This window comes from Macroventuria anomochaeta (genome assembly GCF_010093625.1).
Source record: "Macroventuria anomochaeta strain CBS 525.71 unplaced genomic scaffold BU25scaffold_17, whole genome shotgun sequence".
NCBI lineage: Eukaryota > Fungi > Ascomycota > Dothideomycetes > Pleosporales > Didymellaceae > Macroventuria > Macroventuria anomochaeta.
The window spans coordinates 152,846-165,478 of record NW_022985378.1 but is presented as its reverse complement, the minus strand read 5'-3'; the positions used below and the strand labels follow the sequence as shown (position 1 = coordinate 165,478).

At 52.3% G+C, this 12,633-nt stretch overlaps 8 protein-coding genes across 8 annotated transcripts; 3 read left to right on the top strand and 5 right to left on the bottom strand.

Annotated features, from left to right (window-relative positions):
- Positions 1-212: 212 nt before the first annotated feature.
- On the top strand, positions 213-563 carry BU25DRAFT_314960 (uncharacterized protein; the record flags this gene model as incomplete). The annotated part of the gene is made up of 1 exon (XM_033702186.1): positions 213-563. A coding segment is annotated over one exon (351 nt), but the record flags the coding sequence as incomplete, so codon positions are not given.
- A 292-nt stretch (positions 564-855) lies between these two features.
- BU25DRAFT_410927 (uncharacterized protein) lies at positions 856-2,056 on the bottom strand. The gene has a single exon (XM_033706422.1). The coding sequence runs from the start codon at positions 2,028-2,030 to the stop codon at positions 861-863; it is 1,170 nt and encodes a 389-aa protein (XP_033561505.1). The 5' UTR covers positions 2,031-2,056; the 3' UTR covers positions 856-860.
- Positions 2,057-2,860: 804 nt separating this feature from the next.
- On the bottom strand, positions 2,861-3,799 carry BU25DRAFT_61263 (uncharacterized protein). Its single transcript, XM_033711956.1, has one exon. The coding sequence runs from the start codon at positions 3,444-3,446 to the stop codon at positions 2,952-2,954; it is 495 nt and encodes a 164-aa protein (XP_033561504.1). The 5' UTR covers positions 3,447-3,799; the 3' UTR covers positions 2,861-2,951.
- Positions 3,800-4,282: 483 nt separating this feature from the next.
- Positions 4,283-5,099, bottom strand: BU25DRAFT_61207 (uncharacterized protein). Its single transcript, XM_033711954.1, has one exon. The coding sequence runs from the start codon at positions 4,960-4,962 to the stop codon at positions 4,423-4,425; it is 540 nt and encodes a 179-aa protein (XP_033561503.1). The 5' UTR covers positions 4,963-5,099; the 3' UTR covers positions 4,283-4,422.
- BU25DRAFT_61229 (uncharacterized protein) lies at positions 5,051-6,562 on the top strand. The gene has a single exon (XM_033711955.1). The coding sequence runs from the start codon at positions 5,237-5,239 to the stop codon at positions 6,479-6,481; it is 1,245 nt and encodes a 414-aa protein (XP_033561502.1). The 5' UTR covers positions 5,051-5,236; the 3' UTR covers positions 6,482-6,562.
- Positions 6,563-6,643: 81 nt separating this feature from the next.
- On the top strand, positions 6,644-8,095 carry BU25DRAFT_458659 (uncharacterized protein; the record flags this gene model as incomplete). The annotated part of the gene is made up of 1 exon (XM_033710222.1): positions 6,644-8,095. One exon carries the CDS (start codon positions 6,644-6,646, stop codon positions 8,093-8,095), a length of 1,452 nt encoding a protein of 483 aa, XP_033561501.1.
- A 1,477-nt stretch (positions 8,096-9,572) lies between these two features.
- Positions 9,573-10,925, bottom strand: BU25DRAFT_393161 (uncharacterized protein; the record flags this gene model as incomplete). Its single annotated transcript, XM_033704683.1, has 4 exons — positions 10,831-10,925; positions 10,764-10,778; positions 10,683-10,714; positions 9,573-10,589 (listed from the first exon to the last, which is right to left on the bottom strand). The coding sequence occupies exons 1-4, from the start codon at positions 10,841-10,843 to the stop codon at positions 9,573-9,575; spliced, it is 1,077 nt and encodes a 358-aa protein (XP_033561500.1). The 5' UTR covers positions 10,844-10,925.
- A 421-nt stretch (positions 10,926-11,346) lies between these two features.
- Positions 11,347-12,286, bottom strand: BU25DRAFT_410924 (uncharacterized protein). Its single transcript, XM_033706421.1, has one exon. It carries the CDS (start codon positions 12,091-12,093, stop codon positions 11,407-11,409), a length of 687 nt encoding a protein of 228 aa, XP_033561499.1. The 5' UTR covers positions 12,094-12,286; the 3' UTR covers positions 11,347-11,406.
- Positions 12,287-12,633: the final 347 nt, after the last annotated feature.

Below are 12,633 nucleotides of genomic sequence, written 5' to 3'. Positions count from 1 at the left end.
ACTGACGTGGTGACAACTGGGGGGGGGGGGTATCACGGTTTGGGGTGCTCCTGCCTGTTGTACCTCACCTGTTATGAGAGTGACTGCCAAGTCACACTAGCGTTATTTACAGCTATCCACATATATATACTTTTTGTAGCTTCACCCAATACAACCTCAGTACAATCTTCAACTTCTTCCCTTTGCGTACAGTTCACTGAACTCCAACACGTGAAGATGAGAAGCCTGCAAAGAAAGAGGCAGGCGTTTTCTATGGAAGAGAAAGAGAGGACGACACCATGTACGACCTCGAGCATCTTAACGAACATGAATATCGAAAGTATTCAGCCTGGTACAGCAACTACCAGAAGGAACTGACGAAGTTTGAGAAGAAGGAACTGGAATTAAGGCAGTTCAACAGCGAAATTGCGGCAACGATCTCAGAGCGCCGACTCCACTGGATCATGAATCTGGATATCCCGCACGCCAGATTGCAGAAACTCAAGAGCCGGCTTTGTCCATCAACAGCAGAACGAGAAACTCAGCTTCTCTCACGATATCTGGCACTTCGCCAAATGCCAAAGCGCAAATGCCAAAGCGTGCCAACCTTGAAACCTGGCTCGACAGCTGGAAGTAGCTCCTTGAGCTCATGGCAGCTGTGGAAATGGCAGAAGTGAAAAGCACGAGAGCACAGCGGGATTTCCTTGACTCGGTATGATCGACAGACGACTCATGGGCAACCGCACAACGAATCAGCATGACTGCCAAGCAAGAGACGGGAGAACCTTGTATGTCAGCCGTAAACTTAATAGTGCAATTTCGCTTGTACTATCGCCAGATGAGGCCAGTGACTTCAACGCTAGGGATACTTGAACCGCCTATCATCCAGACAAAGACCTTGTTCCATTGTACAACCACTCCAACTCCGGCCAAGCCTTCCTCACCTCCTCCGAGCCGCTCAAAACCCCTTCACCTCTCCCCACCAGCAGACCCTGGAAACTCCCAACGAGCGTTCGCGTGATATTGATCATTCTCTCAGCGGTCACAGCGCCCTGACCCCCCGTAATCCCAAGACCCTGCTTCAAAACAATCAAGTCTGAGAAATCCGTGTGATTGGATCTTCCCCCGACATTGATCTCCTTCGCCCAGGCAGACTGCTGCACATCGAAGTCATGAAACAGCGGATCGCCTTTGTGCTGCGCTGAGCTCAGGAGGAGGTTGGGGATGCGCAGGTCCACTGAGGAATCGTTGGCGGAAATGGGGGACCAGAGACTGCCGTCTGTGTTTAGAGCGCCGAGGATGGTGTGTTTGCGTGGGTTTGTAGAGTTTCGCTCGTATACCACCTGCGCCAGCGCTGCGGAGCCGCCAAGCGAGTGGCCGACGAAAGAAAAGTGCGTGGCGTTGAGCGGGATGGCTAATTGTTTCGATATCGCCGGTATGGCATTCAGCACCGCTGATGCATCGTTGAGACGGTAATCGTGCACGCGCTGCACGAACTTCAGTTTCTCCTCCGTGTCGGTCTGGTAGTTGAATGGTAGGCCGGTGACCCCCGTACCATCAGGCAGCTCAATATACGGCGCCTCGTGCGGATGGTCCAATGCCACGACCGAGTAGCCGTGAGAGGCTAGATTGGAGAGCAAAGCGTGAAAGAGCCGCGACGGTGGGCCTGCGAAGCTGGGATGGAATATGAGTGTCGGGAGATGCAGTTTCTTCCACTTTCTTGGAGGGAGGGGTGGAGCGGAGTAGGCTATAGGCGCGGTAATGTTACCGAATGTACCGTTTGAGAGATTATAGTAAGTTTCGTAGAGATTAGATAGATCGGGCCAGATGTATTTTGTGGGTGGGGCGGGTTGTTCGGTTGGGTAGTATATGTTGAGTAGGATGAAGGTACCGGTGCCGTTTGGTGCTACTGGATCGTCGAGTGTGAGCTTGGGGAAGATGAATGCTTTCGAGCCGACGTTGAATTGGCCGGTTGGAGGTGGGAGAATGAAGCTGTGGCAGAGCGCTATGATGCCCGCCACAGTTAGGAGTATGCGATTCTGGGTTCTCATGTTGTTTGCTTTTGTTTGTTGCTCACAACAAACCCAGAAATCGAAACCGGCGGATTTACCATCTTAAATATCGCATTCGACGTCCATGTTTGGGAAGACATATATTGAATGCTGCCTTGCAAAGAAATCAAGACCGTTGATTGGGTAATGCCGCCATCAGGCCTACCCACGATTTACGACCTTCTACATTTGAGCAAGGCTGTCTCTCGTCAGCCCTGTTAGGCGACCCACTGGGCGTTGTGGCTATATGCTACATCTATGTTTGATAAGCAAGGCGCATCAATGCGGTCACTGATTATCGATGCGGTTCTATGTCATCAGGTCTTTGCGCATGCTAAAGGCCACGATAAGCGTGTTAAGGTTTTATTGCCTCCTTGTTACCATTAATCGCAGTTGCTGCTACCGCCTCTTTTGTCATCGGGGCGTCCTCTTTTCCCCATTCAAGAAATGCCGTCATCACCCCCCTCCTGTTACTGTCGACCCTTACGGCCTCCAAGGCATCTGCTGTGGTCTGGAAGTATGCTCTGTGTTTGTCGACAAATAATATACTCAATTAAAGCCTTCTCTGGAGTGTCCCCTCAGAGTCTAATCTCACCGTGTTCGCATTTCCAGGGCGATAATGGGGCGCAACCAATACGGTTTAGGTTTTCAAGGGGGCTCAAGGCAAACAGGAAACAGTGATGACATTCCTTCACATCCTACGGACAGCCTTCAAGCACAGAGTCTTCACCATTGGGTGTTGTGCTACTTCAGCCATCCCTCGTACATATACTGTTGATGAGTCTGGAACTGACGGGTGGCCGACCGCATGAGTGTGGACAAAACAGAGGTTCTAACGACATTTGAGCATAAAGTCGGAATTTCTAGATTATCGGGCCTAGGTTCTTAGTCCTGCTTCTGATTTACTGTAGTGATGAGGTATCAAAGGAACCTCTCCCGAATCCTTCCGACGAATGAGGGTTTTGCCATAGCTTTCTGTCTTCTCAATTGCTCTTCTTTCTTTTTGTCTGCTCTCTGTTCCCACGGTTGCTGTTCCTTCTCTTTCTCTTCTGTCTGTTTCCACGATTGCTCTCCTAGCACTAGTTGATTTGATTTCAGTTCCCCTGCTCTCTTTGTCCCCAGTCGCTCTTCTTCTTTCTTCTCTGGTCTCTGGTTCCTGAGCCGCTCCCCTTCCTCTGTTCTTTTCTGCTTTTCTAACGCTACTCTCTTAACTAATTTCTGTCTTGCATCACCATCCTGTTCGGCTCCAAGCAATTCTGCCAAAATGCAGTTCACGTTTTCGATCAGAAACATTAATATTTTCTTCTCTCGTGATCCCTGATAGGTTTTGCCGCATATAAATGGGTGATACAACCGTGAAAGACTCTCAATTGCTGTAGGATGCAAAACGCTATAACTGGTTGCATAGTTGGTCATGTAAAGAAGAAGATAGAGTAGTAAGTTACGTTGAGGGCGTTCCAGGTCCAGAACTGTGGAAGTGTCGAGACGATTGATTGATCTTGAGAGCTATTGCCTTCTACTATATAGTCCCGATCGATTCCAGCCAATAGCTCAGAGGATAAATCAACATCTCAACCCTTCAACACCTTTGCCCAACTCAAGTCTTTGGTCTGTAGAGCTGATAGCATCTCTAAGAACACGCAGCCGAGAGACCACACATCTGCAGATGCATTACGTCCCTCATGAGCCGCGACTTCCGGCGAGCAGTATCGCTGTGTAGCTGTTGAAGGTCACGTTGTCGTATCCAGAAAATCGTGGAAATACCAAAATCAGCTAGTAAGACATTGGCCTTGTGAACCAAGACATTCTTGGGTTTGATATCCCGGGCGCGGTTACCCCTGACTTACTGCCCTGCGCGGTTACACCTTCACTTATTGCATTTACTGCAACAACAGAGCTAGTCAACGTCATGCGATACAGCCAAGCCGCAGTCTCGAACTGAGATTTGCTGGGTTGTATAGCCTCTGCTGCATTGTGAGCTGCCCTCTGGTGTAGTTGCAGTCCAGAACCCTCATCAGAAGTAGCGTCAGGTAGGGTTAGGCCTTGGTGCTCGAGAGTGTCTGGCAGCGCAGGAGTCTGGCTTGTAGTGGGCATCTTGAGTGGTTCAAACATGACTGCTGGCTTAGCCTGTTGCAGTTTGACCACCGATTGGCGTATTTCTTTGATCCCAGAAATGATTAACTGTTATAGCCGCTCGATCCTGCATGCTGTCAGTACAGATGTTTTGGCAATGATGTGATGAACCTCACTCGAGGTCAGGTTGTTTTGGCTCACTGTGAGTAATGGCTAGCTGCACAGTGGCAAGCACATTGCTCAGTGAGGACTTGAGCGCTTCGATCCGGTCCAAAAGCTCGGCGATCTTGCCAGAGCTCAACGCCCACCTCACTCGAGCTCAGATACCGCTATTCTGTTTGACTATCTGCCGTATCTCTTTCTGGACCTTCTCCACACACTCCATGATGGACTCCGTGTCAATAAGTACCTGCAACTTGTACTTGCCGTGGCCGTAGTCTAAGATAGTGGCGAGATCTTTGAGATTGGTAGAGAGATGTGACATCTTTGAGCCAATATCATGCATTTGTGAGCGTGTATTGCTGACCTGTCGCCAAAGTCGTGGACCGTATTTGCCAGGTGAGCGCTCGCTGCAGCGATGCCAACGATACCCGCAATAAACGATAGCGGGTCCATCATCTTGAAGTACGCTAGAAATGCACCGTATAGAGAGTGTAGCTGTAAAAGGCATGCTTTGGACAGAAGTCAGGCAACGAGGCGAGGCTGCGGGGGCTGAGCGTGTTTGGGGGCCAAATGTTGAGGCAGTACCCAAGTGGGGAGGTGCCACCGCTGGATCATCTGAAGCTGTTAGTATCTTGCTCTTTTTGTGAACGCCTTCATATCCACAAACAGCTTCCAAGGTTCGGTAGCTGCAGAGCATGCAATCCTACCATGATGTCAATTCACACAGCGTCAAGCGCTCCCATGCCGAAAGCAATTGTTAAGAGGCCTTTTTCTGTTGAGCGAAAAATACTACAACACTTCGATCGTGCTCTCGGATGCTAATTTTCTATGGGTATAGTATTGTGTTGTGATGATTGATGAAAGACTTCGACAGACTCGATTGATGTTGGCTCGCAACACGAGAGGTCCACACTCCCCGAATTTCGCCACACTCAGCCTCAAGCGTCATCCCGAGTCTTCAACATTTACCCATGCAGGTCGTCAAAGGTCACGTTATGCCGCGCCCCTGCCAAAAGCGGCGCGCACGCGTCGCTGCACAGCGCAGTGCAAATGCGAAGTCAGCTCCTCGGCCTCCACCACCGAAATCGAAAGGACAGATGCGAGCGACACGTAGTGGCCGCGGCCGTGGTCGCGGTCGCGGTCGAGGAGGCAACTTTGGAGGTCGCCCAGCACGAGGACAGAGCAGCAACGATGGCGCAGAAGAGTTTAGGTCGTTTGTGAAGGCTCAGAGGAGTGGGAATCAGTTCGGCACGCTGAACAACAACGCTCGAGCAGGCGGTGGTAGCTCGTTCGACCCGATCGCGCTGGACGACTCAGATCTTGAGGAGGGCGAGCTCACCGACGACGGCTCTGACATGGACTACTCGATGAGCGACGTCGACACAGACGACAGCGCAGACGACATGATAATCAATCTTCGAGAGGTTCGGCCACGGAAAGCGAGACCGAGGAGGGCAGAAGTCATGTTCACTGCGCTGGAAGCAGTGTCCATCTACGACACCATGCACCAGGCTGGGTTTCCTTTGGCTGCAAGGAAGATGGGCAGATTCGATGCTAGTGGAGAGGTAGTGGAGGTCGAGATTGAGGCCATCTACACCAATAACCACCATGCCACGCAAAATTCGCACATCAAGTTCACAGAGGAGACGAACGCACAGGCTTCGACCAGAAGTGCTGGCGATCACTCAACGAGATCATCTGCCTACGTCTCAGACTTCCCAAGAGGACAGCGACCGGCTGTCAACAACCTAACGAACGCCGCGCCACGACTCCCAGACCACGACTTTGTGCAAGACTATGTTTTTGATTGGGGGAGGTACAAGAACAGCCACATCTCAGACGTGCCAGAGAGCTATTTGCGCACCATCGGTGGGCAATCATTTATCTTCGACGGCAGACACCCCGGTTTGAAAGAAGCATTCGATCACCACCGTCCAGAACTGCGAAAGACCGTCACGAACCCACAGCCACCAACACAAGCACCAGTACAAGCTCCAAGACGTACACGAGGCGGTGCTTTGAACGGTGCTTCACCATCTGAGAAGTACAAGTTCCCCAAGGGCGCATTTAAAGGCAAGCGTCTTGATGAAGTGGACGAGAACTACATAAAGACATTAGAGGGCATGCCAACTGTTGTTCACTCTTGGCCTGGTCTGAAAGAAGCACTCGCAGACTTCAATGGAAAGACCGGCCGACAAGGGAGGGTTTACCCATGAAACTGGAAGATGGTGCACGTGGGGGGTCGCGACTGCCTCCATTTTGGCGTTGCAGTCCGTGCTCACTTTTTCTAAACACTGACGCCATCTGCCTGAGAGTCTACAACACCATAGTCACTCGTTCACAGCTCACAGCGGCACAAAGGTAGCGCTTGAGTCGCAATGGTGACGACACGCCGACAATCGAAGTCGACCGAGCCTCCTGCTTTACCACCTGTCGCTCCGCCGAAACGCAAACGCAGCAACGATGCCGCACCGAGCGCAGCGCAGCCGCCGATCCAACCTTCGTCTAAGCGTCGAAAGAAGGTGAAAAGCACTGCCAAGGTCAAAACAGATCCCGTGCCTACAGAGTCTGCACCGGCAACGAGAGCAGCGAAAAGAGCGGCGAAGAGACCTGGGAGACCACCCAAGTCGATGAGAGAAGCAGAGCGTCAGGCGTGCAAGCAAGTACAAGTTCAGGAAGAGGATGACACCGAACCCAAGACAAATGGCAATGGCGTCATTGGCTCGCGACAGCCTCCACAGGTGGACCTGACTGACGACATCGACTCGAGCGAAGACGAGGCGGCACGGCGACCCCAACCTGCAGCTTCGCAAGACACGGAAGACGAAGACGCCGACTCGCGATACGCGTTAGGCCCAAGACGCAAGGGAAAGACAAAGAAACCCGCAGCACCGACTGCACGGCGGACAGCTGAGCTCAAATTCGAAGAGGATGGTTTGGAAGAGGTCGACAAGGCGGAGGCCGTGGTTGCCGATGTAGGCAACAGAGCGCCCACTCAGGATCAGAGGTGCGGGCCTCCACCTGGGACTCCGGTCAATCAGGTCAATCCTGGCAAGTCAGACAAGGATCAAGGACATCAAGTGATTGGAAAAGAAAGGGACAAGGCACACCCGAAGAAGATTGCACCTCCTGCAGGTGTATCTTTCAGATTCGTCATGTTCACAGTCACTGAAGCTATTGCAGCTCTGTCGTTGTACAAAGAGGGCACCATTTCCGTGCCTGCACAAGTTGACCCTCAGTCGCACCAGCCATACGAACCCCTTCAAATTGGAGAGTACCTCTCCTACCCGGTCAAGGGGACTTACCACCTTGGCGCCCTCGGCCGCTACGGCATCGACACCACACCACCACCTCCCTTCTCCTTGACTGTGCCATTGTCAGAAGACTCATCCATCCAAACCGCACAAGACACATCAGCCAAACCCTCACGCCACGGCGTCGGCTTCGATACCGCCCTTCCCACCCGCCTGAAACCTTCCTCAAAAGCACGCAGAAACAACAACTACTGCTTCACCTCCGGCCGCTACCACGGCCGCCGCATGGACAGCGTGCCCATGGAGTATCTTCGTACGCTCTTCAATGGCCTCGAGTACCAGAACGGCCCCAAGCTGCAGCAGGCCTTTGCAGACTTGTACCCCAAGGGCCTGGACGAGTCGAAAGAAGAGCGGTATAGAATCCAGGATGGGAAACTCTGGGGGAAGAGATTGGATGAGGCGCCGCCGAGCTATTGTTGGGGGCTGCTGAGGAAGAAGCAGGAGAATGATGGTGCGGGGCTGGTGGGTGTGATACGCAGGGGGAGAGGGAAGTTGGAAAGGGCGCTCGAGGTGTGAGAGAAGAAGCAGCTGGATCTTACGCAGGACTGATGTTCTCGTTGGAGCGCCGTTTGTAGACACCTTTCCAACGTCTCATATGAGAGGGGCTAGAGGCTGTTATCGAATGCTTACATTATGACAGCGGGCGTTTTGGGCAGGATCCTGCTTGCGAAAGTGCTTTGCGGCAGGATACTAGAATTGCATTTCTTAGATCGATTTCGGTGTCTCTTCGTAGAGAGAATGTATAGACGGAAGTTTTATGTCCTTCTTTGCTCGGCCCATTGCATAAAGCGTTTTCTCGTCTGCCGTGTACTTTCATCTCCTTTATCCAAACGTCCAGTGCGGCTTTCTCCAGATCAGTTTCACGTCGGGCGTCATAGCGAAATTGATCCCTCGTCCATCATCATGAGCCTCTCTTATCTCTGTGTCGCCGGCGCGCTGCGTCGCCCTATTGCTGTTCTATTCAGGTCGTGCTTGCCAATCTTCGAACGAGACACTTGCCTCTTGCATCAATGGTGACGGTATCGTTGATGTAACCGGATACCTGGATTCCTCATCCATCTTCATCTGCCATCCGTTCTCGTTCGTCATGCGCGTTCCTCCATCCTATTGCTATCCCAGTCAACTCTCGCTCATCATCTTTTTACGAGGTACTTGCTTCCGAATAGTAATCTGCATTCCAATCAATCCCCACGAACAGCCAACTATGCGCGAGGAACCAGAGCCGCTGGTCTGCTGGCGTGAGCGCGATGGTGTCGCAAATCCCGCCGTGAGGTATCTGGCCCGGTGCAGTAGAGACGGGGAAGCCGTCGCAGGGCCGTTTGGTGATCATGGAGAGCAGTCGGGAGGCGCTGTATGGGTCCGAGTTATTCTCGATCCAGGTGAGTCGGCCCTGGATCCAGGACTTCATGCTGAAGGGCAGCCAGGGAACGAGGGTGAGGTTGTGCAGTTTTAGGAGCAGGTGGAAGGCGCTGGCGGGGTCGAGGGCGCCGGGTGTGAAGGGGGGAATCTTGGATGCGTAGCTCCTGGGGGCGTCTTTGTTGGACGCGTATGATGATTGCGTGGATGTAGAGTGTGGGCTTGATGCGGTGGAGTGGTTTGATGTGGAGACGTTGGAGCCAGAGTCTTCTGATGCTGCCATCGTGTGCTGTGAAGAGCCTGATGCCGTCAAGCCCTCGCCGCGGTTCGATGATCTTGTGCGTGTTGGCAGAGCATACTCGGTCGACTCCACGAAATGATTCAGGTAGTCAGAGTATGAGAGCAGCTGTGGGACTGTGGCACATATCTCCTCAGCGAGCAGTATCGTCAGTGACTCGGAGGCTGATCTTTGTAGTCGCAGATTCGTGTATTCGCTTCCTGTACTGGAAGAGAGAAGTATAGAGCACTGCTGATGGATGAGCTGATGGAGATGTATGCGGCAAGACCGAACGTTGTTCCAGAAATGTCCGGCGAACTGTTGCGGGTAGGCTAGACTGGTCAGCGAAGAGCCACACACCTAAACTACGAGGGTCTCACCATGAAAAACCCAATTGTACACCAGTTGCTGCACTTCTGTCGCCTGTATCGTCGGCATCCAGCATTTTTCAAAAGACGCATGGTGTGGCATCTCTTCAATGAAGGTCTTCAAAGAAGCATCAAGCTCTAAAGCCTTCTGCAGTATCGCGTCGGGATTCGAATACGACCTTGCCTTGAGGTCATCTCTGAACTCAATCACTCGCGACAGGATGTCCACGAGTTTTGCGTGGACCGAGGTGGGGTTGATCCTTTCGGGAACGTATGGTCTGATCTGCTTATACCGGAAAGGTAATGGTACGTGCTGAATCCAGCAGTTCATGATCACACTCTGGATCAGGGTGCTAAGTAACGCCTTGAAAATGTCGCTTGGCGCTCGCTGTTGCAAGCTCAGGTATGCAACTGACATAGCGCCTTCGAGGTGCTTGCTGACGTTGTGCATGCCTGACTCTGGCGAGACTAGCATAGTCTCAAACATCGCAGCCATCATGATCGACATGAGCGTGGTGTCCTGAACGGCAGTCTGGGGGCTGGACAGCGTGGTGTTGATGTCTCGTATTGCGGCAACATAAGTCCTGGTGGACTGTTCGATCAGATCAGCCCGACGAGCTGTTCTCGCATAGCCGGCCAAACCGCTGGCAATGATCGTTTTCTGCAATGACGAAGTTGCGTATCCTGACCTCGCATAGAAGTCTGGAAGGTAATGAAGCTGTGACACGGCAGGATCTGTGCCGACGTAGTTCGACATGAAGAAGTGGACACCCAAGTCATCCCATGGCTGGTACACGACAAAGTTAGTGAGATTGACAGGAGTCAAGCTCTGTGCTGCGACCGCATTCTCAATTGGTGTTGACGTGGAAGTTGATCTTGAAGGCTGGCCTTTACTCTTCCTAACAACCTTCGCACTCTCATCATGGAACAGGAGATCGACAGCATTGCGATACCCTGGGCATATGCGACCGGCTTTGACGCATTGTCCACAGGGTGTGACTTGATCACACTGCGATCAACCGTTAGCCTTATCTTGAAGAGGCAGCGAGCGAATAATGAGGCGGTTGCCGCGGACCGACTACACTAAAGAATCTTTCCGTACCCTACTTCTGCGCTTTCTACATTCTCCGCATGCTTCAAGATAGGTCAGTCATTGTCGCAACAGTCGTTGTGGGGCATGTACCTGATGATGGTTTGCCTACAGTGGGGTGTCAGTTGAATTCGTGGGTAGGGCTGGCGCTGCCACGCACCTCGGTACACCATCGTCTGTAAGCCCTGCCCTGCCCTGCATCGAGGCGTCTGAATCACGACAGCATGCGATGAAAAGGCTAGTGCTGGATCAATCCTTCCGGATCACTTTCGTTGCGCTGGGTGCAGGAAGTGGAACAGATAAGTTTCAGGGCTGCAAAAGGATGAGTCTCAACGGCCGCCAAGGGGGAAACCGCAGACCGCCCTTGTCGCTTGGGTGCACAGCCCTCTTGCAGCGATCATCGTCAACGTCAGGACGTACTTTCAACCGTAAAATCGCAGTACCAAGCATTTTCGATCTGTGCGAGTACATTCTTAATCGTCGTGATGCAAAGAAAGCAATAAAGAGAAAGCAACAAAGAAGAGCCTTGCCAAAGCCAAAGACCTCTCTGTCCGCGCCGACTCAACTCAACCTGTTGTCAAGAAACCTGATCCACGCAACAAAGCACCAAAGAAGCACCTGTAGCCATGCCACCCGTATTCATTCATTTATCATCATGGACTACGAACGCCTCTTGAAATACGAAGATGCAAAGGAAAGATCGCTAAAACTCAATAAAGAGGTCCATACCACATCGCTATGTCCGGATAGTACCCATCTCCATCTCGCCTATCGTCTCCATCATCTTCTGTTTGTCCTTCCTCTGCCGTCTGTCCTTGATCTTCCCCTTGATGGAAGCCTTGACGCCTGAACAGCACATTGTCGACGAGAACAGCGCGCTCCCTAACCATAGCAGCGCATTGATGAGGTCACACCAGACTGCGCGTTCCATTCGTCCCAAGTTCACTCCCCCATACGAGGGCTCCACCCCGCCCCCTAAGTAGGCCTCATAGAAGACCGCGAAGAGCGCGAACCAGCAGACCGCCAAGATCCAGTCGACAATCCATGAGAAGCGGTAATATCGCACAGTCGCGCCGTTGATGATGAGAGTAATAAGTGTAGCACCGAATGCGACTTGCGAGAAGACAAAGCTCCCTGATGCGCCTCCCCTGCCGTTGCCGTGTGATAGCTCGGTGGCATACGATATGCCTGAGGCAAGTACGAAGATGAGCTGGAGTATCCGTACGCCCAGGCGGAATAGCGACACAAGAGGCTTGTCGACTTTGCTATTGACCGCAGACTTAAAGGAGCTGGGGTTGATGAAGTGTGTCTTGAAGTAGGGTGGCGGAGGCATAGGCGGTGGCGCATCGGCGGGTATGGTATTGGCTGTTGAGGATAAAGACGGTGTCTCGCTGGGAGGCACCGCTTGCGTAGGTACTCCCATTGCTGCTTGGTAACAAGATAGGCGTGGTGGGTATGGTTTGATGTGGTCTGCGATGTTTGGAACGAGGTCAGGCCCGAAGGGACAGACCAGGAGGTTATATCTGTAACAGGGGCCCTGACGCAAAGTCCAAGCCGACCGGAGACAGAGATAGTAAGGTAAGGTTGCATAAGTTGAGGTCGCTAATTACTGTCACTAGACTTTGCCGAAGGTTCCCATCGTATCAAAAGAGAATACGCAGGTTCTCGTTTGGCGAGTCAGGCAGACGCACGGACTCTTCACCTAACTGAGTAAGTATTCGGCAAGATCTCCAGGAGAACCATCGTTCTTTGCCTGATTTGACCGCTATGGAAGGTCGTTCAAACGATTCAGGCAATGCTTGCGAAACGCTCGAAAGCTGATACATGGAGGTGTCGAGGGGGCGATGGCGCTAGGATAGACAGCCGCGCGTTCGTGTTTGCGCTCTTTCCTCGTGTTCAAATACGCATCTGTGCCTTCTCTACCTTTTCCTTGCTACAACTATGCATACCGAGCCTCCAAACA

Excerpts from the sequence above, each read along its gene's own strand:
- BU25DRAFT_410924 (XM_033706421.1), bottom strand. The coding sequence starts at position 12,093 with ATGGGAGTACCTACGCAAGCGGTGCCTCCCAGCGAGACACCGTCTTTA.
- BU25DRAFT_61263 (XM_033711956.1), bottom strand. The coding sequence starts at position 3,446 with ATGACCAACTATGCAACCAGTTATAGCGTTTTGCATCCTACAGCAATT.
- BU25DRAFT_410927 (XM_033706422.1), bottom strand. The coding sequence starts at position 2,030 with ATGAGAACCCAGAATCGCATACTCCTAACTGTGGCGGGCATCATAGCG.
- BU25DRAFT_61229 (XM_033711955.1), top strand. The coding sequence starts at position 5,237 with ATGCAGGTCGTCAAAGGTCACGTTATGCCGCGCCCCTGCCAAAAGCGG.
- BU25DRAFT_61207 (XM_033711954.1), bottom strand. The coding sequence starts at position 4,962 with ATGCTCTGCAGCTACCGAACCTTGGAAGCTGTTTGTGGATATGAAGGC.